The sequence below is a fragment of the Phoca vitulina genome, unplaced genomic scaffold (assembly GCF_004348235.1).
Source record: "Phoca vitulina isolate PV1807 unplaced genomic scaffold, GSC_HSeal_1.0 scaffold11, whole genome shotgun sequence".
Lineage (NCBI taxonomy): Eukaryota > Metazoa > Chordata > Mammalia > Carnivora > Phocidae > Phoca > Phoca vitulina.
This window is the reverse complement of record NW_022589714.1, coordinates 3,480,547-3,505,297: the sequence shown is the minus strand read 5'-3', so window position 1 is coordinate 3,505,297 and position 24,751 is coordinate 3,480,547. Positions and strand designations below refer to the sequence as shown.

Here is a 24,751-nt window from a genome sequence, read left to right as displayed (position 1 = left end):
TAGCATCTAGAATGGTGAATCCTTTCCAGAAGGTTTTCAATTTACTTTGCCCAGATCCATCAGAGGAATCACCATCACCATTTCTTTTTCATCACCATTTCTTTTTCTTTCTTTTTTTTTTTAAAGGAGGCTCCATGCCCAGCATGGAGCCCAACATGGGGCTTGAACTCACAACCATGAGATTGAGACCTGAGCTGAGGTCAAGAGTCAGACACTTAACTGAGTCACCCAGGTGCCCCACAAAATGTATTCCTTAAATAAGGAGACTCAAAAGTTGAAATTATTCCTTGATCCATGGGCTACAAAATGGATGTTGTGCTAGCAGGCATGAAAACAACATTATACATCTCCATCAGATGCACTGTCAATGAGCAGTAATATTTGTGGGGTTTTAAAAATGATTTTATTTTATTATTATTATTCTTTTCATCATGGTAAGTGATCACCTATTTCATCCACCCCACCAACTCACCCACCTCCTCTCTGGTAACCATCAGTTTCTTCTCTATAGCTAAGAATCTGTTTCTTGGTTTGTCTCTCTTTTTTTCCTTTGCTCATTGGTTGTTTCTTAAATTCCATATACGAGTGAGATCATATTGTATTTGTCTTTCCCTGACTTAGTTTGCTTAGCCTTATACTCTCTAACTCTATTCCACATTGTTGCAATTGGCAAGATTTCACTCTTTTTTATGTCTGAATAATATTCCTGTGTGTGTGTGTGTGCACATGCGCACGCGTGTACACCACGCGAGTGTACACCACATCTTCTTTATCCATTTATCTATTGATGGATACTCAGGCTGCAATAAACATAGGGTGCAGTATCCCTGTGAATTAGTGTTTTGGAGTTTTTCAGGTAAACACCCAGTAGTGAGATTACTGGATCATAGGGTAGTTCTATTTTTAACTTCTTGAGGAACCTCCATACTGTTTTCCAGAGTGGCTGTGTGCATTCCCACAAATAGTGCATGAGGGTAGCTTTTTCTCCACATCCTTGCCAATATCTGTTGTTTCTTGTGTTTTTGATTTTAGCCATTCTGACAGGTATGAGGTGATATATCATTGTAGTTTTGATTTGCATTTCCCTGATGATGAGTGACATTGAGCATCTTTTCATGTCTGTTGGCCATCTGTACGTCTTCTTTGGAGAAATGTCTGTTCGTGAATGAGCAGTAATGTTTGGAAAGGAATCTTTTTTTTCTGAGCAGTAGGTCTCAACAGTGGGTTTAAAATATTCAGTAAACCATGCTGGAAACATATGTGCTTTCATCCAAGCTTTGTTCCATTTATAAAGCACAGGAAGAGTAGATTTAGCATAACTCTTGAGTACCCTAGGCTTTTTAGAACGGTAAATGAGCACTGACTTCAACTTAAGGATACTGACTGCATTAGCCCCTAACAAGAGAATCAGCCTGTCTTTTGAAGCTTTGAAACCAGACATTGACTCCTTCTCTCTTCCTAATAACGTCCTAATGGCATCTTCCATTAGAAGCCTGTTTCATCTACATTAAAAAATCTGTTTAGTGTAGCCACCTTCATTAATTATCTTAGCCAGATTTCCCAGATAACTTGCTGCAACTTCTACATCAGCACTTGCTGCTTCACCTTGTGCTTTGATGTTAAGGAGACGGTTTCTTTCCTCAAACCTCATGAGCCAACCTCTGCTAGTTTCAAAATTTACTTCCACAGCTTCCTCATCTCTCCCACCTTCACAAGACTGAAAAGAGAGTTAGGGCCTTGCTCTGGATTAGGCGCTGGCTTCAGGGAATGTTGTGGCTGGTGTGATCATCTATCCAGACCACTAAAACTTTCTCCGTATTGGCAATAAGGCTGTTTCACTTTCTTACCATTTGTGTGTTCACTGGAGTAGTGCTTCTATTTCCTTCAAGAATTTTTTCTTTGCAATCACAACTTGGCTGTTTGGCACAAGAGGCCTATCTTCCAGCTTATATTGGCTGCTGACATGCCTTCCTCACTAACCTTCATCATTTCTACCTTTTGAATTAAAGTGAGAGCATGACTCTTTTTTCACTTGAATACTTGGAGGCCACTGTTGGGATTATTACCAGCCCTGATGTCAGTATTGTTGTGTCTCAGGGATTAGTGAGGTCCAAGGAGAGAGAATGGCCAGTTGGTGGAGCAGTCAGAAGACGCGCAACGTTCATCAATTAAGTTTGCCGTCTTACATGGGTATAGTCTGTGGCGCCTCAAAACAATTACAATAGTAACATCAAAGATCACTGATCACAGATCACCATAACAAATGTAGTAGTAATGGAAAAGTTGGAAGTATTATGAGAATTATGAAAATGTGACACAGAGGCACCAAGTGAGTAAATGCCGTTGGAAAAATGGTGCTAATTGTGGCATTCTGGCTGAACTATTTCTGAATACATATTATTTATGTATGCAAGAGAACTCAACATCCTATGTTTAAGTTGTAAGCCTCCAAAATAAAAATTCAGAAAAGGTCCTTATTAACTATAAAATAGATAAAACCATTCTTTAAGAGGTTCCTCTTAATAATATATTGCTTTTATGAGAGTGCTTGGAATCGAACATTAGCGTATTTCTAGTTGGTTAGCAAAGCTCCCAACTTCTGTTAATGCTCCTGTGTGTTTTCTTTAAGATGACCACGTGAAGTTGAACTATACTGCTACCTTCATGATAAACCATAAGCCCTCGGACACAGAGATGAGCTCCGTACTATAGAGACAAGCAAAGTATCTAAATCTGCGTGTGACTTAACAGAGGAGTAGAGATTATAAAGCACACTGCACCCCTGGTGCTATGACGAAAGGGAAAGCTGTGAGGCACCACCTGACAAGGGAACTGAAAGCAGAACTGGTTCAGTCATTTTGCTGGAGAAACTGGAAGACACACATGTGCAAGTTACGCTGGAAAAGTATTTTAAGCTTCAAACCTGTTTTACATCACTTGGTATGGTTGTGAGTAGCAGTGACAGAGACATCAGCTCCTGCCACAGTAACGAAAGGGAGGCTTTGAGTAAAGGCAGCAGGCTCACTGAAGAAAAACCCACTGCAAGTGAAAGATTCTGAGCGTAACGGCTGATGCTTTTTCCTTCTTGGCTGTATTCAAATAAGTAAGTAGAATCACATTCAATTATTTAGGATCACAAGAGCAATGTATGAAATTAAAAGAGATAAAGGGTAAGTCTGTAGGCCCTTTAAATATACAAAACACTACCATTAGTGTAGTACTGCCTTAAGGAAAACACAGAAGAATCAGCACTCCCCCTCATTAAAAAAAGAAAAAAACAGGAACACAATGTCTGTGAATGAAAGTACTATACTTTTCCAGGAGGATGCAGAGATAACCTTTAGGCCCGCTGGTCAAAGCTTATTGATATATATAATTAGTTGCAAATTAAAGTCACTGATTTAACAAGTTTAGTTACCTAATTTTCCCTATAAATCTTGGCACTTGTTATTGGCAAGTAAGAAAAAAATAGAAGCAATAAGAAAGGAACTGTCAGAATCTGACTTTGAGAAATGACAGCTGACAGCAAATCACCAACTACAAAAGCACAGTAATCGTGGATCACTTTCTGAGGCAGTAGCTGTCTTAAGAGACATTAACAGTTCCTGAGGCCATCACTTTATTAAAGTACAAGCTAACAGCCTAAGATGACACTTGAAATCAAAGTTATATAAATTACAAAACACTTTAAGAAGGTAGGGATACTTCTAATATATCAAAGGAAGAAATTAAATGCTTGCTTTAAAAAGCTATATGGGAAATATTTCAGTAAATGATGACTTTGGGTAACTCAAGTCTTTACTGTCTTGCACTTCTTTTTATTTTTTTTATTTTTATTTTTTAAAGACTTTTTAATTTTTTTTTGACAGAGAGAGAAAAAGAGTACAAGCAGGGGGAGCAGCAGACAGAGGCAGAGGGAGAAGCAGGCTCCCGGCTGAGCAGAGAGCCTGATGCGGGGCTTGATCCCAGGACCCCGGGATCATGACCTGAGCCGAAGGCAGATGCTTAACCTTCTGAGTCACCCAGGCGCCCCACTTCTTTTTTTTATTTTTAACAGTTCTATTTATTTATTTGAGAGAGAGAAACAGAGAGAGCATGGTAGGGGCAGAGGGAGAAGCAGTCTCTCCACTGAGCAGGGAGCCCAATGCAGGCCTCAATCCCAGAACCCTGGGATCGTGACCTGAGCAGAAGGCAGACGCTTAACTGACTGAGCCACCTCTTGCACTTCTATAGAGCGCGTTCTTTTCAATGCATAGTTGTATGGGCCGATTCCCTTGAAATACTTGATCAACATTCTTGAATGAAAAATTTAAGCCAGCTGGGGCACCTGGGTGGCTCAGTCGTTAAGCGTCTGCCTTCGGCTCAGGTCATGATCCCAGGGTCCTGGGATCGAGCCTGGCATCGGGCTCCCTGCTCGGCAGGAAGCCTGCTTCTCCCTCTCCCACTCCCCCTGCTTGTGTTCCCTCTCTCGCTGTGTCTCTCTCTGTCAAGTAAATAAATAAAATCTTTAAAAAAAAAAGAAAAGAAAAATTTAAGCCAGCAATATTTACACAAAAACAGTGTTGTAAGAACATAGAAGTGGGCTTAGGGAGTCAGAAAAACCTGGTTTCCAATCCCAATTATAGTATTTACTGCTCATATGACCAAGGGCAAGTTACTTAACCTCTCTGTGTCTCAATTTCTCATCTGTAAATACAAATACCTACTTTATTAAGACTGCAATAAATATTAGAAGGTATAATATGTCCTGGGCACATAATACGTGCTCAGCAAAAATTATTTCTTTTGCTATTTATAAAAATACCTTATTTCTTTCACACTCAGAACAATTAAAATCATATGTTACAATTCCATTAATGACAGAGCTAAGTTTTTTTAATTATCATTTATCTTAACACAAACATCTAACTTTGAAAATAATGTCAAAAGTTATTATTTCCAGGGACGCCTGGGTGGCTCAGTCGGTTGAGTGGCTGCCTTCGGCTCAGGTCATGATCCCAGGGTCCTGGGATCGAGTCCCGCATCGGGCTCCCTGCTCGGCGGGAAGCCTGCTCTCCCTCTCCCACTCCCGCTGCTAGTGCTCCTGCTCTCGCTATCTCTGTCTCTGTCAAATAAATAAATAAAATCTTTAAAAAAAAAAAAAGTTATTATTTCCAAAAAGAATACATACCAAACCAGAAATATGCAAATTCTACTACTGGGTAGTATATATCACTACAGTATAGGTTTCTGCTTCCAGATTACCATGTAGAAATACTGAAAAAAAAAGTTTAATGAAAATAGTACACTATAGGAAGTAGGTATTTGGAATTATGTATTATTCACAAATAATTATTATTTATGGGTGCCTGGGTGGCTCAGTCAGTTAAGCGGCTGCCTTTGGCTCAGTTCATGATCTCAGGGTCCTGAGATCCGGCCCCACATTGGGCTCCCTGCTGAGTGGGGAGTCTGCTTCTCCCTCTCCCTCTACTGCTCCCCCTGCTTGTGCTTTCTCGTTGCACTCTTTTTCTCAAATAAATAAAATCTTTCAAAAAATAATTATTATTTATTTTTAACTCAATCATAGACTTGATGCTATATTTTAAAAGTCACAATTTTGAAGATCACTCTTGGAAGAAGCTATGAATGCAACAATAAAGGGTAATTATCACCTTCCATGCTGGAAAGGGTATAATGAACTAATTTCTTTTTCACAATAAAAATCTGCAGTGAACAAATTTGAACCAATCACTCTGTTGTCTTTTTCCGGAATACAATTCTCTGAAAAATATGTCTAACAGACTTAGGCTTAGTCTTAATTTCTCAAGACACAAAAAAGAGACGAAAATAATTGAAACAGCAACCATGGCAAGGCAGGCTGTTCCATGACTCGAACTGTCAGATTCGAAGATAGAACTAGCCATATTAAGAAAAGTTCTCCAGTGCATTCACCTCTGGTCACAAATAATTGTTCAACTTGAGCAGCAACACAATGTCAGAAACAACTAATAGAAACATTAATTTGAACTATTTTTAATATTAGTTCCATTTCTGTTTCTCTTAGAAATGAACCCTTCAAATAATATGAAGAGGATATAAAAATGTTTTACTACCTGACAGTTATGACTTTAAGAACCCAGGACCCTTTCGTCACTGCCCGTGTCAGTGACCTTTATTATTAGTTTCTTTAGCTGGGGCTAAAGAAGCCATCTGGAATATTGACATAAATTGTCAGGAAAATGTCAGTTCTTTATGCTAAACTTGGTCCTTACCTAAAATTTTAATGTTTCTCTAAAACATTTCTCTTATTAGGGTCCCCCTCCCTGTCTTGCTCCAACTTAGAAATTCTTAAAATAGTCTGTACAGTCTTGCTGTTAATATGGTTGGGTTTTTTAAAAATTCTCTAATATAATTTACCTCTTCAACCATATTTCCTATTACTTCCTTAACATAAGTCTTTGCTCTTGTATCCAAGGCAAGTCTTTATGGTTCCACAACTTTGCATTTTCTATTTTCCTGAATCACATGTCATCCTTCTATCCTTACAGGGGCTAAACAGAAAAAGACAAACACTGTCTCTCTCATACACACACATCCTACTATTCACCTAATTGGTAAGACAACACAATTTGCACTTCCTTTGTAAATCCTAACTCAACTGCCCCAGTCCACAGTTCTTCAACTTTTGACATTTATAGCTAATTCCAAGCATTTGACATAGCATATCCTACCCTTGAGTTCTTCATTATCTTTTTACAAAGAGATTTCTTCCATCTCACTGGCCAGACTATAAATAAGTTGCGGGCAGATAAAACAGCCTATTAATCTCTATATCCCCAGTCTCCACCAAAATACCTTGTGTGTGTATGTGTGTGTGTGTGTGTATGTACACACACTGAACTAATGCCCCTTTTTGACTAGCAGATAAGTTTTGAGATATAAAATGGACAAGAGAATAATATGTATAGCCAAGGGAACAGAGAATTGCAAACATCAGAGGAGTGGAAGTTAGGGAAAATAAAGGTACAATGGGATGGGAAAGGCTGTTGGGAGGAACTTACATTTGCTATAGTGGGCAGTAGGAAGCCATGTTGGTGGTAACTTAAAAATGAAAAAAGCAAACGAATGCAAGGTAAACTTATGAAAGGTTCTGAAGGCCATAAATAGGAGACTGAACTTACAGAGTGTCAAAGTGCCTAAAATAGAGACTATCAAGGAGTGTAAGGTTGTTGTTGCTTTTTTTTTAAAGAGGGGTGCAGAGAGAGAGGGAGGGAGAGAGAGAATCTTAAGCAGGCTCCATGCCCAGCACAGAGGCTGCCACAGGGCTTGATCTCAAGACCCTGAGATCATGACCTGAGTCGAAATCAAGAGTCAGACACTTAACTGACTGAGCCACCCAGGCGCCCCAAGGAGTGTAAGGTTTTGAGGAGGAAAGTGAGGAAGACCAACCACAAGTCACTCAGGGGAGGTGGATGTTAACTGTCCTGCCTAACAGAACAAACTGCAGCCTCAAGGAAGGTGGATCTTCTAAGGACATTTGAGACTCCACCAAGAAGGAGTGGAATTCCAAAGAATAGACATGTCCTTACTTTTTTCTCCCAAACCATAATTTTTCATGATTTTATTGATTTAATAAGTTATTCAAGGCCAGTAAAAGCATTTGAAAATCAATATCAGACTTAAGATTTTACTTATTATGGATAAGAATCACTCCTATAAGAGCTTGGGGTCTATATCTTTTAACAGGATACAATAGAATGGAATAGTTCTTCACTAGTAGTAACTCACCCCCAGCAATATAATTTCTACCTTTTTCTCGAATGGCTCCATGTCACTCCAGAAATCTCCACTTCATGACATCTAATGACCTGTATCATATACATGTTCCCTTATTTCATTCATCTTTTTGCTAAACCAAAACCACCCTGAGAGTATCTCCTTGCTTATTCTCACAGTCACTGTCTTTTACATCATCCAATTACCCTGTGCTATGCAACCAACCTACTCATCCTGAAACTTAAAAAAACATCTGTTCCTTCTCCTTGCAATTCTGCTATAATTCTTTTTGCAGCTAAAATCAGCCCTGAGTCATCAAAATGCCTCCAAGATACACTGATCTTGAAAAACATTTAAATGTTTTAATTCTAGCTATTCTCACAAAGCAAATTCAACTTTGAGCCAGACAATGAGAAACCATTTATCGCTATATCTAGCAAAACTGCCACACCTGGTTGAAAAAAAAAAATCTTGCAAATGAGATATGAACTTTTTCTTTCTAAGCTATTCAGAGTACTAGAAATCTCAGGTGATTTGTTTATATACCTGATTTTCTACCAGCTGGTTCTCTCTTAAAGAAATAAATTAGATTTCCAGAGACTGTTTCAAATTAATAACCATATAATACTTTCACCCAAATCTCTTGAATATTAAGAAGTAGTAATGGTAAAATAGAAAGCATTTACTATGAAAGAAAATAATAAGTAGGATTGGCCCTCCTGAAAATGATGGCTGAGGAGAAATATATGACAAAATAAACTTCAAACAAGATGCTTTGGGAACAGAAAGAAAAATACTTCATAATGAAATCAGAAGATATTATAATTAGAAGCCTTTTAATACCTCAGATTCACAAATGTTCCCAATACAAGAACTCGCAGCTCTTGCTATTAACAACTAATGAACATAAACACTCAACATTGACTAAGTAGCAGAGGTGAGATTATAACTTTGAGTTCTTTATGCTTGTTTCTCTTTTTATGTAAACAAACCATAAGGACTCTCTACCTTGATCCTTGTGGTGAAACCGTATTTCTTTTGGGCAAGTCACTGAGTCCAGCCAGTGTCTTAACTAGCATTATTTAATTACAGAGAGAATTTGGCCTACTGTACAAGCAAAACTCAGAAGGATCAAGGACTATAATAACATTGTATATAATAATAATGCAACATAAGTAGTAACTAAATAGTATACACTAAATACTAGACACTAAAATAATATTCCATAGAAAGCTGCATAACATAACTGTACTATGGGGGCGCCTGGGTGGCTCAGTCATCAGGCATCTGCCTTCGGCTCAGGTCATGGTCCCAGGGTCCTGGGATTGAGTCCCACATCGGGCTCTCTGCTCGGCAGGAAGCCTGCTTCTCCCTCTCACACTCCCCCTGCTTGAGTTCCCTCTCTCGCTGTGTCTCTGTCAAATAAATAAATAAAATCTTTAAAAAAAAAAAAAATAACTGTACTATGTCTTGGCAGTATAATCTTGGGTTTGTCGCTCAGCCTTCTAGGTCTTCCTAATCTGTAAAACTGGAAATGCTAAAAGTACCTATACTTTTGTTTGAGAATTATTTAGAACAATGCCTGGCATACAGGGCTCAATAGATGTTGGCTATAATATTATCCTATTTTCTTTTTTCATGACAAAGTTTTCAAATACTGACAAAGAAGAAAAAGAAGAAAAAAGATGAAATATCCAAAGAGATATATATGGTTCCAACATTTGGTGATAAAATGAGAGAAATTATTACACATTAGGGATACATCACATTTAAGTATTCTTTTATATTATTTGTTTTTCAAAGTTTAAGCCCCCTTTGACCAAAATTTTCTACTAGATAACTTCTTTTATTAATAAGACTTAGAAAGTCGAATCTGATTCTAAAATATTGCAATCTATTGAGAAAAAGTTATGGATAGTTAAATAACCCAAAATGTAATTTTATGTGTCTACCCACACAGATTATGAATAGATTTTTTAAAAAGAATGTATATATAATATATGTTCACTGATAATATTTTGACTAAAATTTAAGTCTTAGGAGAAAACTTAATGAAAAGTACTTTAATACCAGAAACATCATTATTTTAGCAGATGAATGATCACCTGTGAAACTATTTCTTGGGTATCAGAAATGGTCTGATCTGGTGACACTATAGAAGGAATTTAAATATTAATATTTAAAATATTTTAGTAAAACTATAAATATTCAAATGGTAGACCTGTATTTGTAATGTTAAATTTCTAATAGTTTCTCCAAATCTTATCTTTCATTACACTTGGCATAATTTGTGAATTTCTTAAACTACAAACTTGTCATTTTTACTTACCAGCAAATAATTCTACAGATAATAGAATTTTGGGATATGAAGAAAATGAATACTTAGATCACTATTTAGAAAAAACTATTTTAAGAGATTATTAGATTTACTTGACTGTATTTCTGTATTCCTGTTTCAGAAGATTAAAGATGCCTCCTATCCATGCCCCACAGTATTAATTTATGACATAATGTTACTTAATGCAGTAGTTTCAAACTTTTGGAGGTGCTCAAGGTAGCAACTTTAATATTGCTGATTGAAATGTTGGCAACATTTATTGATTTGTATTATCTAGCCTCAAAGGCTGTTACTGTTCTTGAAGAGCCAACAAAGACAACATCAATCTGGAGCTTTCCAAACTGCCTGATTCATGGTCATGGATACCTGAAATGTGTCTTTACTGTATTCTCTGCAATTGAGGAGAGGGGGTTGTTTTTTTGAAACTTTATTAGGGAAGAAGACATGTGAATATTCCTTCATAACTGACTACTGGAGGAATTATTTTTCTCCTTTTGTGAGAATAAAGTAAAATATATAATTTCTAGATGTCTCATAGAAATCTAGATCAGAAATTGGAATTATCTGTCAGAAATATGACTTTAGCAATAGTCATTTTAGATGTAATCTTCTGTATTGAAATGGTTATCAGTGCCTTTGAAATTCAAGCCAGAGAACTACTTCTTTTTGGAAGTAAAATATTGGTAGGAAAACACAAAGGGATAAGAAGTACCATGTTATTCCTTTCACCAAAATAGGAGGTCTACCTCATTATAAATACCTAATCAGGCATGATACCATTTACTTGTTTGAGAACATTTCAAAATTTAAAAAAAGAATTGTTTATTCTTTTTCTCTCTAAACCACATTTAACAAGAACTAAGCTTTGATATGTCTGGTTTTTAACAAAAACTAAAAGATGCTAAAATAATTTCCAGCATTTTTCTATAAAGTGTCTGGCTCAAGAGAGATTGAAAGTCATTGGAATTTTCAGCTAAGAAAAATGCTAACTTTCTTAATTGGAAAATAATTTGAGAACTATATTTAAAATGTTCTCAGAGTAATGTATTCATAAAATCTACATTTCAAATAAAGCTACTGATGTTAATAATTTACAACCACAACCTTAAATTAGAAAATAAAATTAATTTGTATTGCCTCAAAGATATCCCAACTCAAGATGTAATATATTTTAGAAAATAAAGTTTTAAGGCAGTAAATATGTATGTAATTAGAGCCAGAGTTTTAAATACTTTGATGACTTCATGGCAAATACTTAATGGTTAAAAAAAAAACAACAAAGAACAAAAAAACAAAACAAAACCAAGCTCTTAGATACAGAGAAGAGATTGGTGGTTGCCAGAGGTGGGGTGGGGGTGGGTGAAATGGGTGAAAGAGGCCAAAGATACAAATTTCCAGTAATAAAATAAGTAAGTTATGGGGATGGAATGCACAGCATGGTAACTATAGTTAATAATACTGCATTGCACATTTGAAATTTGCTAAGAGAATAGATCGTGAAAGTTCTCATAATAAGAAAAAAAGATTTCTGTAACTATGTATAGTGATGGAGGTTAATTAGACATTGGTGATGATCATTTCACAATGTATACAAATATCGAAGCATTATGTTGTACAACTAAAACCAATATAATTTCATGTCAATTATACCTCAATAAACAACAAGAACACTTACTTGGTTTCCTAGGCATCCTCAATAATAATGGTAACAGACATCTATTCAGTGCTTTTATGTCTCAGGCATTAGGCCAAATGCTGTGGATCTGAAAGCATACAAGATACCGCCCAACTCCACAGGGCTTATAGTCTTGTAGACAAGTTTTCTAAGGACCAGAAGATAAGAACACTAAGCCTGAAACATGTGTGACTACAGACAGGCCTTAAGTGTTGCTAAGTTTTAGCAATAACATCGCCAAAACCACCTTGGTAAAAACGGCGTGAGAACCACTACTATGGAATACTTTGGAAACTTTCTGGAACCCTCGTCTGTGATTACTACGTGACTTGTTAGTAAACAATGCACAACTCTCCAGAAAGTTACAACGTGGGCTCACCTGAAAACCTCACAGGAACCCTGAAGCACTCTGGCAGCAAGTGTACAGGACAAAGAGTTGTCGGCAACTTAAGAGCTATTGTAGAGAAGTACGAAGACTTCTAGGGTTTGTGTTTTTTTTCAAACCTTCTTTCACTCTTTGAATCTGTTTTTAACAAAGGGAAAACCACATCTTCCCTTATTATGACATACGAGACACTGAAATTTTGCCTCTTCATTTAGAGTATTATGGAAAATTTAGCCATTATCCAACAAATAGGCTGCACAAATCTAGATCTGATTCCACTGCTTTCTCTCAATTTCTCACCCATCTCCATTTCTTTCTAATTTTTTCCTTAGGGGAGATATTACCTTTATTTCTTTCTCTATCCTCAAAATACATGAAATTACTTGGAAGACCGAGTAGGCGTGGAAGGCTCCCTTCTGTTCTTGAGAATTAGAATTTTTTTTTTTAAACAGAAAATAGCTTTACTTGGCTCCATAAAACATCTTAATTCATTTCTCATTTTTCTTCTCCTATGCTTTCCTCCTCCCTCTTCCCAGCAACTCTATCTTCTCATTTTCTTCTCCCTCCAAAGCCACTCGGAGGGCTGTCATCAAGCTTCCTCATTATCATCTGCATTGCGTCAGTGTGGCAGTCTCCTAGCAGAAGCATATGGCCGCGTTAGCTGGACAAGTCCTGCTCTGCAGCAGTGTTTGCCAAACTGAGTCGTGACCCATTTTCCAAGAGAGAAGTTAATTTAGTGGGTGAAGACCAGCACTGAAAAACCAAATCAACAGAAAAATAAACAGAATAGAATGGAAACACAGCTATTGCATCACACTTTTGAAATTTCACTTTACATTCTATGTGTGTAAATACATGTGTGTGTATGTGTATAGGAGCTCAATGGAAATACATTTCTTACCTTCCTACAGGTCATGGTCAAAGTCTGGAAGCCACTAAACTAGAATAGTTCTAAGGGCTGCATCTTTATCTGATATAATACTTCATATATTTTAGAAATTTAAAATATGGATGCTAAATATTTTCTTTTAGTAAAAAGTGTTGATCTAATAAATATATTATGTTTTCTAAATTCAAATATTTTCTAAAAGATCGTCAGTCAGTAAATAGGTCAAATCAGTTTTCCTAGTGTTTTTCAGTCTTTTCACAACTCAGAGTCCTCAAACAAATACTTTACCTTTAAATTTAACCTTCCCTAAAAATTAAAAGCGACAAGTTATTGGCCATCTCAAAAATATGTTTAAGTAACAAATGACAATCTGAACTCAATATACCTTAAAGAAAAAATATTCTATTTTTTAATAGAAAAAAGTCTGAGGGAATGCTATGAATTTCCAAATATGATTTCAAAAATGAAGAAGAGATCACTATTTCTTTGCATCTATTGCATATGCATACAAATGCAAACACCAATACTACATTTCCTTGGCTATAAGGAGATTTTTTTTAAAACTTCAAGCTCAGAAAGCTTAGAGTACGAGACTGTGACAAATGGCACCCAGTTCCTCAGCAAGGATGGAACCAGCATCTAAGCAGGGAATAACTTAGCTGTACTGATCATAAAATAACTGCCTCAGACTAATGGTTGTATTCCTTACTTTTCACATACAGATGCTACATGGAATTCAAGTTAAAATATAGAGGACATTTCTGAGCCATTCTGCAGTGTCAGTGTGGAAACTGTCTGACTCAGCCTCACAGCCTCTCATACTTCTTGGGCTGTCAGAACTGAAAGAGGCAGCTAATACCAAGCCCTGCAGAGAGGGACAGCCCTGTGGCCCTGAGTCTTTCCATAACAACCCGAGTTGATTAAAAGTGATGCTGACAGGCTTCAGTCTGTCTTGGTTTTATGGATTCTGGCTGCTAAGTGAAGCCTCAAGGACTAGAAAGAAACCTATAAGAATAGCACCAAGATTTTTACTAGACTGTGAGATGCTCTAGAAAACAAAACAGAATAATAGTCATAAAATATAAACTATCACTTAAACTTGAACATGTCTATAAATAAGCTACAAGTAACAGAATTTATATACACACATTAAGATAAAGGTATTTCATGAAGATACATGGAAATACCATCTCCTGCCCCCAACAAGGGACTTCTGAAAAACTTCTGGCAGCTTGAAAGCATACAAACAAGAGTTAAGCAAAATTTTATTTTAATCAAAACTTCACTTTTTAATTTCAAAGACTGCATATAAAGGTATAATGAACTATATCTGTTAAGAAAACTTAAGTCCTGTAGAACCTAGTACATTTAGAACTTTAATCTCAATAAAGTTAAAAGAAGTTAGTCTTGGATGAGGGTGAAATTTGCTTCATTTATAGCACAAAACCATAGCAGTGGATATGTGAGGCAATTCCCTTCTGACTCTGCATGACAATTCGTTATAAGATGATCAGTGTTTTATTTAGTTTATTAGTTTTGTTTTAGGATAAAACAAGAGATAATCATGCATGTTTAAAATCAAGTTCTTCAGATGACAAACTTCTCCTAAAAACTTAAGTTTATGTTTTCAATACCTTTTTGGTTAACTGAAAAATTTGGAAAAACATATTTTATTCACTTTTTAGGGTTCTTAATTTGGGGTCCTTAAATGCCCTTAAAGAGGGCCCATGAGCCCTCTGAAATTATAAGTAGAAGTGCATGTATTTTTCTAGAGAGAGAGAGTTCATAGCTTTCATAGGATTCTGAAAGGAATTAATGATCTGAGAAGAGTCACTGCCTTGGCTGAAAGTTATATACAAAAGGACTGAGCTTGTTTGAAGAAAGAACCTTCTGGATGACTTATGGAAGATGTTAAGAGATAAAGGTAAGTTGGAATAACTTCCCCTAAAAACAGTGAAACCTGAAACAAGCATGAAGATGTACTAGTCTAAGCCTATTTAATAAAGTCACATGTTTGTACATATTTGTGTCTTTAGGGCTTGGATAAGACATTAAAACTAAAAGGTGGGTAATATGGATGCCTGGGTGGTTCAGTCAGTTAAGTGTCTGCCTTCGGCTCACGTCATGATCCCAGAGTCCTGGGATTGAGCCCCGCATTGGGCTCCTTGCTCAGCAGGAAGCCTGCTTCTCTCTCTGCCTGCCGCTCCCCCTGATTGTGCTCTCTCATTCTCTCTCTCTCTCTCTGATAGATAAATAAATAAATAAATAAATAAATAAATAAATAAATAAATAAAATCTTTTTAAAAATAAAATAAAAATAAAAGGTGGGAAATAATAGAAAAGTGTGTATGTATGTAAGAACGGTTGTAATGACTCATGCTATTCATTAATAGTACAGATATCTCTTGTCATGCTATAGCAAATTTCTGAACTCATTTAACATTTGTCTAAATATTATCCATTTTGTGTTTTTATGTTTCTCTTTTTCATCTTTTTAAAATGGAGCTTCTTTTTTGAAATACAACTGTTATATGTCTCTAACAAAAAGAGCCTCTAACACCAAGCCACTCAAACTTAGTCCTGTGATGTTAATGAATAAGAATTCTTTTTCCTAAATATTCAAGTGAACAGTTTCCTATCTTATTTACCAAAAAAACTCAACCAATATGCTCTTAAGGAAATCAAAGCAGTTTCCATTTATTAAAGGTTATATCTGATATCTATGCTATACAACATAGTATCACTACATTTAGTTTAATGGGAGAAAGATGAACATAACAAGTACTGGTATTTCACGTCCAAAACAAGTCAGGTGCTAGGCAAGGGAGGAAATGAACCTTACTAATCTCAAGCATTTAAGCTATGATTCTTTTATTGTTTTCCAATTAACTTTTAAGTATTCTAATTTGGTAAGGATCAATATAGCATTTTCGTAAGAACCATAAGAATTATGAAGGAACTTCAATGATTAATAAAGATAAGAAATGCTTTCACAGTTTATGAGAGAAACCTTTCACAGTAACATCAAAAGGAAAAGAAAGGTGCCCTGAAATAATGGATCTTTTTTTATCCAGGCATAAAGGGCTGGGTGATGGGCATTAAGGAGGGCACGTGATGTGATGAGCACTGGGTTTTATATGCAACTGATGAATTACTGAACTTTACATCTGAAACTAAAGATGTACTACATGTTGGCTAATTGAATTTAAATTTAAAATATTTAAATAAATAATTAATACAAAGATAAAGGGTTGACAAAGGATTGACCTCTGTCACTGAGCTTGTTAGGAAAGGCCTGGATAAAGAAAATGTTATTGTCAATAAATCAGGTGAGTGACGGAGGAATTAACCTCATATGTACACTTAGACTATGTTTTTGAAACATGTAACTCACACACACACACACATTGTACCCTTTCCTAAATATGTAATATAAGCCTCTCACTTTATAGTTATTTCAGTTCTAATAAGGAGAAACGGGATTTTCCAAACCAACGGACAGAAAAAAATTAGGCTTTCAAAAATGTTCCTGCAGAAACTTATTAGGATTCCTGGCTACACTGCTGAATTAGGTGAACAGAACAGAGAGAGAGGTTTATGAAAAAATCCTTGCCAACCTGTGTTCCAGGGATATTAAAAATAGAAGAAAACAAATGTATCTGAATGCTTGTCATTACTTAAGAAATTTGAAAAGTTCAAGAGGGTCCACAAGTTAAGATCCTGGTGGTGAACTTTTGAGAGTGTTTTGATTTAAATTAAATTAGTGGAGGTATTTAAAGAGGTGCTGATGCTATGGTAACTAAAATAAGATTTTTCATTAAAAATGTCAAAAATGTTACTAAACCTCCTCAATATTAAATATCTTATATGTCCTATTCAGGCTCAGTCTATTCTGAAATATCCTTGTTTTTCAAAGCATAAAAATGTATCATATATGCAGGTAGAAAGGAATTTAAACTCACACCCCTCAACTGGAACAAGAGAAAACTCATATAGCCAAGAAACAAATGTGAAGAAAAATCAGAGAACTAAACAAAAAACATAAAACAAATTTCACAGGCTTGTTAAGATAACATTAACAAAAAGTTATAATAACAAAAAAGGATGATCTCAAACCATCCTTTTTATTAATTACTTTGAAGGTTCATAATTATTATTCCATTTCTTACAAGAGAGCCTAGATGGAATCTAGGATTCAACCCTTAACTAATATTACTATAAAAACAGTTTTTGATGAAAGATTGAATGCTTTCCCTCTAAGATCATGAACAAGGTATGGATGGTCTGTTCTCACCATTTCTATTTAACTCTGTACTGTAAATTTTAGTCAATGTAGTAAAGCAAAAAAAAGCAATAAAAGGCGGATCCACATCAGAAAGGAAGAGGGAAAACTATCTTTATTAGCTGATGATGTAGAAAATCCTATGAAATCTACAAAAAAAAAGTACTAGCACTAATAATTGAGTATAGTAAAATTGCAGGATTTAAAGTAAACACATAAAAATTGAATCTTTTTATATACTAGCAATGAACAATCAGAAATTGAAATAAAAAATACTTTTATATCTAGAAAACTGTTTCTACAGTCAATGTCAAAGAAATTACTATCTATGTTTTCTCCTAGGAGTTTTATGGTTTCGGGTCTCATAGTTTTTTTGTGTGTCTGGTGTAAGAAAGTGGTCCAATTTCATTACTCCGCAATGTAGCTAGCTGTCCAGCAACATTTGAAGAGACTGTCTTTTCACCATTGTATATTCTTGCCTCTTTTGTCACAGATTAATTGATCATATAAGCATGGGTTTATTTCTGGGCTCTCTATTCTGTTCCATTGATCTGTGTGTCTACTTTTGTGTTAGTACTATCCTGTTTTAATTACTACAGGTTTGTAGTATATCTTAAAATCTGGGGTTGCGATACTTCCAGCTTTGTTCTTCTTTCTCTAGATTGCTTTGGCTATTTGGGGTCTTTTGTGATTCCATACAAATTTTAGCATTATTTGTTCTAGTTCTATGAAAAATAGTGTCGGTATTTTGATAGGGACTACACCAAAATAACAAGCTTTTGCACAGCAAAGGAAACCATCAATAAAACAAAAAGGCAACCTACTAAATAGGAGAAGAAATTTGCAAATAAAATATACGATAAGGGGTTAATACCCAAATATAAAGAACTTCTACAATACAAAAAAAAAAAAAAAATCCAATTAAAAAATGGGCAGACGACCTGAACAGACATTTTTCCAAAGAAGACATACAAATGGCCAAAAGACACATGAAAAGATGCTCAACATCACTCATTATCAGGGAAATGCAAATCAAAACCGCAATGAGATATCACCTTACCCCGTCAGAATGACTAGACTCAAAAAGACAAGAAATAACAAGTGTTGGTGAGGATGTAGAGAAAAGGGAATCCTCTTGCACTGCTGGTGAAAATGTGAATTGATGCAGCCACTATGGAAAACAGTATGGAAGTTCCTCAAAAATTTAAAGATATTATTACCATATGATCCAATAATTACACTACTGGATATCTACCCAAAGAAAACAAAAATACTCATTCAAAAAGATATATGCACCCCTATGTTTACTGCAGCATTATTTACAATAGCCAAGATATGAAAGCAACCTAAGTGCCCATCAACAGATAAATGGATAAAGAAAATGTGATATACACACACACCCCCCACACACACTGAAATATTACTCAGCCATAAAATGAATGAGATCTTGCCATCTGCAACAACATAGATGGACCTAGAGGGCATTATGCTAAGTGAAATAAGTCAGAGAAAGACAAATACCATATGATTTCATTCATATAATGGAATTTAAGAAACAAATGAATAAAAAAAAGAAACAAACAAACAAAAAACCGAGACTCTTAAATCCAGAGAACTGGTGGTTGCCAGAGGGGAGGTAGATTAGGGGACGAATTAGTGAAACAGATAAAGGGGACTAAGAGTACACTTATTTTGATAAGCACTGAGTAATGTACAGCACAGGTGAATCATTATATTGTACACCTGAAACTAATATACTACTGTATGTTAATTATATTTCACTTAAAACCTTTTTCCTATATTTATTTATACAGAAATTATGCAAAAAAAAGTCTTCATAAAAATGTTAAAAAATACTTTTATAACATCACAAATATAAAATATTTATGGATAAATCTACTAAAAATGTACAAGGCCAATATACTGAATCAAAATATTGTTGATATTAAAATCTAAATAAATCGAGAAATATGTGGTCATCATGAATTAAAAGATTCAGTATTGTTAAGATGTCATTTCTCCTCAAATTGATCTATAGATTCAACATGATCCAAGTCAAAATTCCAGTGGGCATTTTTAGAGAAATTGACATGATCATTCTAAAATGTGTATGAAAATTAAAGAAACTTAATTAGCCAAAACAACTTTGAAAAAGAACAAAGTTGGAGGATTTACCTATCTGTCTCCATGACTTATTATTATAAAGATACAATAATCAAGATATTGTGGTATTGGTGGAGGGATAGACATACAGATAAATGGAATAGAACAGTCCAGAAATAGATTCACACATATATAGTCAATTGATTTTCAACAAAGATACAAAGGCAATTCAATGGTCGAAAGGGTAGTTTTTAAAACATGGTTTTGGTGCTCACTACAGCAGCACATATACTAAAATTGGAATGACACAGAGAAGATTAGCATGGCCCCTGCTCAAGGACAACATGCAAACTCGTGAAGCAAATTTGTGAAGCCTTCCATATTTTTAAAATTAAAAAAATAAATAAAATTAAATTAAAAATGGTTTTACAACAAGTATGTATGTGTCAAAGTATCTATGATATCTATGTGCCAAAAAGGCAGGGGTCTCAGCATTCCTCTATACCTTGAATTTTGAATCATATACAAAAATTAACTCAAACAGATATTAAATCAAAATGTAAAACCTAAAACTATAAAGATTCTACAATACAAAGAAGAAAAATTTCTGTGACTTTGGTTAGGCAAACATTTCTTAGATCAATACCAAAAGCATGAGCCATGGGAAAAAACTAATAAACTGAACATCAACATTAAGAACTTCCACTCTTTGAGGACCCTGTTAGGAAAGGAAAAGAGAAGCCATAGCTGGGGCGGGGGGGGGGGGGGGGGGGAACCTGAAAATCACATATCTGATAGAGGACTTATATCCAGAAGATATAAGAATGCTCACAACTCAACAGTAAAAACACAAAAACCCAATCGAAAAAATGTCAAGATTTGAACACACACTTCACTAGAGATGTACAGATGACAAATAAGTACATGAGAAAATGCGCAACATTATTAGGCATGACAGAAATGCAAAATAAACCTGCAGTGAAATACCACTACATAACTGTAAGAGTGACTAAACTTAAAAAGATGGGCCGTACCAGGATATGGAGGAACTGGCACTCTCACACCCTACTGGTGGGAAAATAGTTTGGTCGTTTCTTAAAAAGTTAAACATACAACTGCCATTTAATCCAGCCATTGCCAACTTAGGTATTTACCCAAGAGAAATGAAAGGATATATCTCTGCAGAGACTTGTATACAAGTGTTCACAGTAGCCAGGAAGTAGAAACCACCCAAATGTCCATCAACAGGTGAAAAGGTAAAGAAACTGTGCTATAACCATATAATGGAGTACTCCTCAGCATTATAAATAATGAGTTATTGGTAAGTGCAACAACATGGATGAATCTCAAAATAATTATGCTGTATTAAAGAGGCTGAGAGAGGGAGAGGGGGAGAGAGAGACCGGACAAATACTGTATAATTCCATTTATATAAAATTCTAGAAAATGTGAATTAATCTATGATGACACAAATCAGATCAGTGGTACTGGAAGGGAAAAAGGAAGGGCAGGAGTGAGGAATCTCAAAGAGGTACAAGGAAACTTTTGGGGGTGATGGATATGTTTACTATACTGACTGTGGTGATGGTTTCACAAGTCTAAGCATATCAAAATTTATATAGTGCTTTGGTCAAATTTAACTCATTACTATGTGCAAGAATATTAAAATAATCAATTCTCGGGCGCTTGGGTGGCTCAGTTGGTTAAGCGTCTGCCTTTGGCTCAGGTCATGATCTGAGGGTCCTGGGATCGAGTCCCGCATCGGGTTCCCTGCTCAGCAAGGAGCTGCTTCTCCCTCTCCTTCTACCCCTCCTGCCTGCTCATGCTCTCTCTCTTGCTCACTCTTGCTCTCTCTCAAATACATATATAAAATTTTAAAAAAATAAATAAATAAAATGATCAATTCTCTGAAAAACTGAATTACTTCTTCAGCAGGGATATGCAAAAGCAAATGAAATCAGTAATTCAAATTCGTAGTATTTTTGATATGTTGATGGTTATTTGCAGGTTTTTGATGGGTTCTGGAGAAATGAACTACATCTAAGAAAAATATACTGGAAAATGAACAATCATACCTTGATTTGTGCAAAGGGTCTTTCATAACCTCCAACATAGAGCAGACCAACATTCTGAGGAAGTAACCTACAAAAAAACAAAACAAAACAAAAAAACATTATTTTGAAAATACTCTTCCTTATATAAGAAGCTTGTGTAATGATCAAAATTTGTATAACAAATAGATACTGTGAAAAAAATTGCAATTTTTCTTGTCTTTTTATCTCTATGAGATAGTAACCAGACAAGGAATAATCCTTTTTTTTAAACTAATTTGGAAACAGATTATCACAGGAGGGTACTTCTTTGTTTTTGTTTGTTTATTCAAGTATAATTAACATACAGTGTTACATTAGTTTCCAGTATACAATGTAATGATTCAAGAATAATTTTTTTTTTAAGATTTTTTTTATTTATTTGAGACACAGAGATACAGAGAGAGAGAGAGCATGAGCAGGGGGAGAGGCAGAGGGAGAGGGAGAAGCAGGCTTCCTGATGAGCCAGGAACCCGATGTGGGGCTCGATCCCAGGACCCTGGGATCATGACCTGAGCCGAAGGCAGATGCTTAACCATCTCAGCCACCCAGGCACCCCCAAGAATAATTCTTATACTTCAGAAAACAGTGGTAAATGTTGAGAATGGGAACTTAGAACAGTCTAACATATTAGTAATTCTAGCAAAATTACTACATACTGTCTCTAGGAAAAAATTAAAAGAAGTCATGAATATATTTAAAAATCTTTAAGGATTCAATTCAAGAAACACTCATTGTACATCTCTACTATACTACAGGAGATAATACAAACCTAAGTAACTCAGTCCCAAAATCTAACCAGAAAACTAGACACATAAATAAATAACTACCAAAAGGTGGTCTCTGATAAGTGCTAGATAGATGGTTTGCCACTTCAAAATACTGGAGTAAGAGGTACTTGCTATCGAGGGAGCTGGAAAAGTTCAAATAGATGAGATTTGGTTCAGCCTTAAACGGTGGGCAGGGCAAAGGGAGAAATTTAAACAAGTCCTGAAAATGCAGAAGATCTGAGACAAAAAGTAGACAAGTACGGTTAGAGATAGTGAGAGATAATTTAGTTGAAGATGAAAACCCAAGGAAGTTTGGAATAAACCATGAAGAATGTCAAACGCCGTATCTTTATTTTATAAGCAATATGAAGTTATATTTCTGTAAGATATACTTAGTTCTTATAAAAAATAAATACACATGAAAATAAAAAGCAAACCATACAGAGGGTAAAAAAAAATAATAATAATAATGGTTACCTTCTCTGCATCATCCTTCCCTTCCTATTCCCACTTCAAAGAGATCTATCATTCCTGACTGCATTAAACAATGTGAATTAGGGGCGCCTGGGTGGCTCAGTCGTTAAGCGTCTGCCTTTGGCTCAGGTCATGATCCCAGGGGCCTGGGATCGAGCCCTGCATTGGGCTCCCTGCTCCGCGGGAAGCCTGCTTCTCCCTCTCCCACTCCCCCTGCTTGTGTTCCCTCTCTCGCTGTGTCTCTCTCTGTCAAATAAATAAATAAAATCTTAAAAACAAACAAACAATGTGAATGAAGAAACACCATCATTAGAATTATGCTTGTGGAGCGTATAGTGGTACAGGGTATGAGAAGAACATAATTAAACATTCTTGTGATTATCTCATTTTTCTTTTATCATAAATCTTTTCTCAATGGACACTGTGAGTAAATGAACGCAACTCCAGTCTTAACCTTAATGTACATAAAGAATATGAAAAAAACTTTGCCTATATTCCTTGCCCAAAGCAACTAGGCCAAAATACATCTCCTCAGAGGCTAGGTAATGAAAATTAATAGCATTTCATGGCAGGTAAAAAAATGATCTCAAGGATGACTGTATATTCTATTGCATGAATCTGAGAATGAAACACTGAGTAGTATTTAAAGTGAACAAAAGACTGCAAACTCAAAACAATCCCATGGGAATTTCTCAATGTTTCATATTGGTTTAATCATAAAAAATCAGAACACAAGATTATCATAACCATCCTTTCAAATTTATAGTTAGTGACTTAAAAAATCCTACTTCAATAATTCCAGGCTATGCATTTCTTCATATTTTAACTTCTCTGAAAACTGAATGCCTCTGATATTCTATGATGTCTTATAATCACTGTCTCCAGGTGACAGGTGTGAGATGGTTCTGTAGTTACCTTCCATTGACTCAGTCTAGGAAGACTAAGAAAGCACACTTTTCAAAGCATCTTAGACTTTATGAAATAAGGTGATAGATATTCAATCTCCCAGGAACATCCTCTGCTCCTCGACATTCTTTAAAGGCTTATAAAGCATTAAAGGCCACTAAAAGAATGTTAATAGCGATTAACACAATCCTGATTAAACCAAGTTAGCAAAAAGCTACTTAAGTTTGGAATATAAGTGATACTTGCAGTAATTCATTTTAGCATGTTGTTGAAGGTCATAAACATGACTAAAGGCATTTGTTCACCAACTATAAGTAGAAAGCATAGGCAATGTCTCTAAATCTCAACTGTGAAATGGAGAATTTCTTAGCCATCAGTTAACATATAAGAAATAAAATCTCTCACAAATCATTGCCAGTATCACAAATTTAATGTTAGTTATATATAGCAGTGGTAATTTATTTCCTATATAACAAATGTTCACAAAAACCTTAATAAACCCCCTTCAGAAGTAAGAATAGTCACTGTTCATACAAATAGATGCTAAAGAAAGAAGAGAATAAAAGCTGGCTGACATTTAAAAATCAATATGCCTCTAATTACTATGCATATGCATTTCAGGAAGCTTGCCAATATACCATTTAGTGTGGCCCCCCTTCCTCCAACTTGCCTATCTAACAGCTACCTTTCCTTAAACAAGAAATTTCTTAAATATATCAATTATGTAGCATATACATGTTTCATTTTTTAAATACTGTTCTCTCTCATTCATGTACCTATTATTACTTACCATAGATTATATTACCACCATCAACTGAGTGGGTTTTAATACGCAAACAATGAATCATGGAACACTACATCAAAAACTAATGATGTAATGTATGGTGATTAACATAATAAAATAAAATTTTAAAAAAATATGTACCATATGATCTAAAGACCTGCTATGCACAAAATAATTAACACTCGAAAAACACTTTTAAGGTGGGACATTTCTTTAACCGTTTTTACCTTTCAAAAAATTATTTTGCCAAATTGTATACATAATTGTTGTCAAATAATACACCATTTTATGGTGACAGGG

General features: G+C 35.4%; 1 protein-coding gene and 1 pseudogene across 3 annotated transcripts in view; one reads left to right on the top strand and one right to left on the bottom strand.

Annotated features, from left to right (window-relative positions):
- The window catches only part of RNGTT (RNA guanylyltransferase and 5'-phosphatase), a 326,132-nt gene that overhangs the window by 30,625 nt on the left and 270,756 nt on the right, over positions 1-24,751 (bottom strand). For 2 of the 3 annotated variants that reach the window (XM_032409299.1, XM_032409300.1), the window contains one exon: positions 21,503-21,569. In XM_032409299.1, coding sequence (XP_032265190.1) covers positions 21,503-21,569 — 67 coding nt within the window. Of the gene's footprint in view, positions 1-21,502; positions 21,570-24,751 lie in introns of those variants that run through there. The other variant, XR_004300164.1, reaches the window with a different exon arrangement.
- LOC116635962 lies at positions 19,695-19,814 on the top strand (annotated as a pseudogene).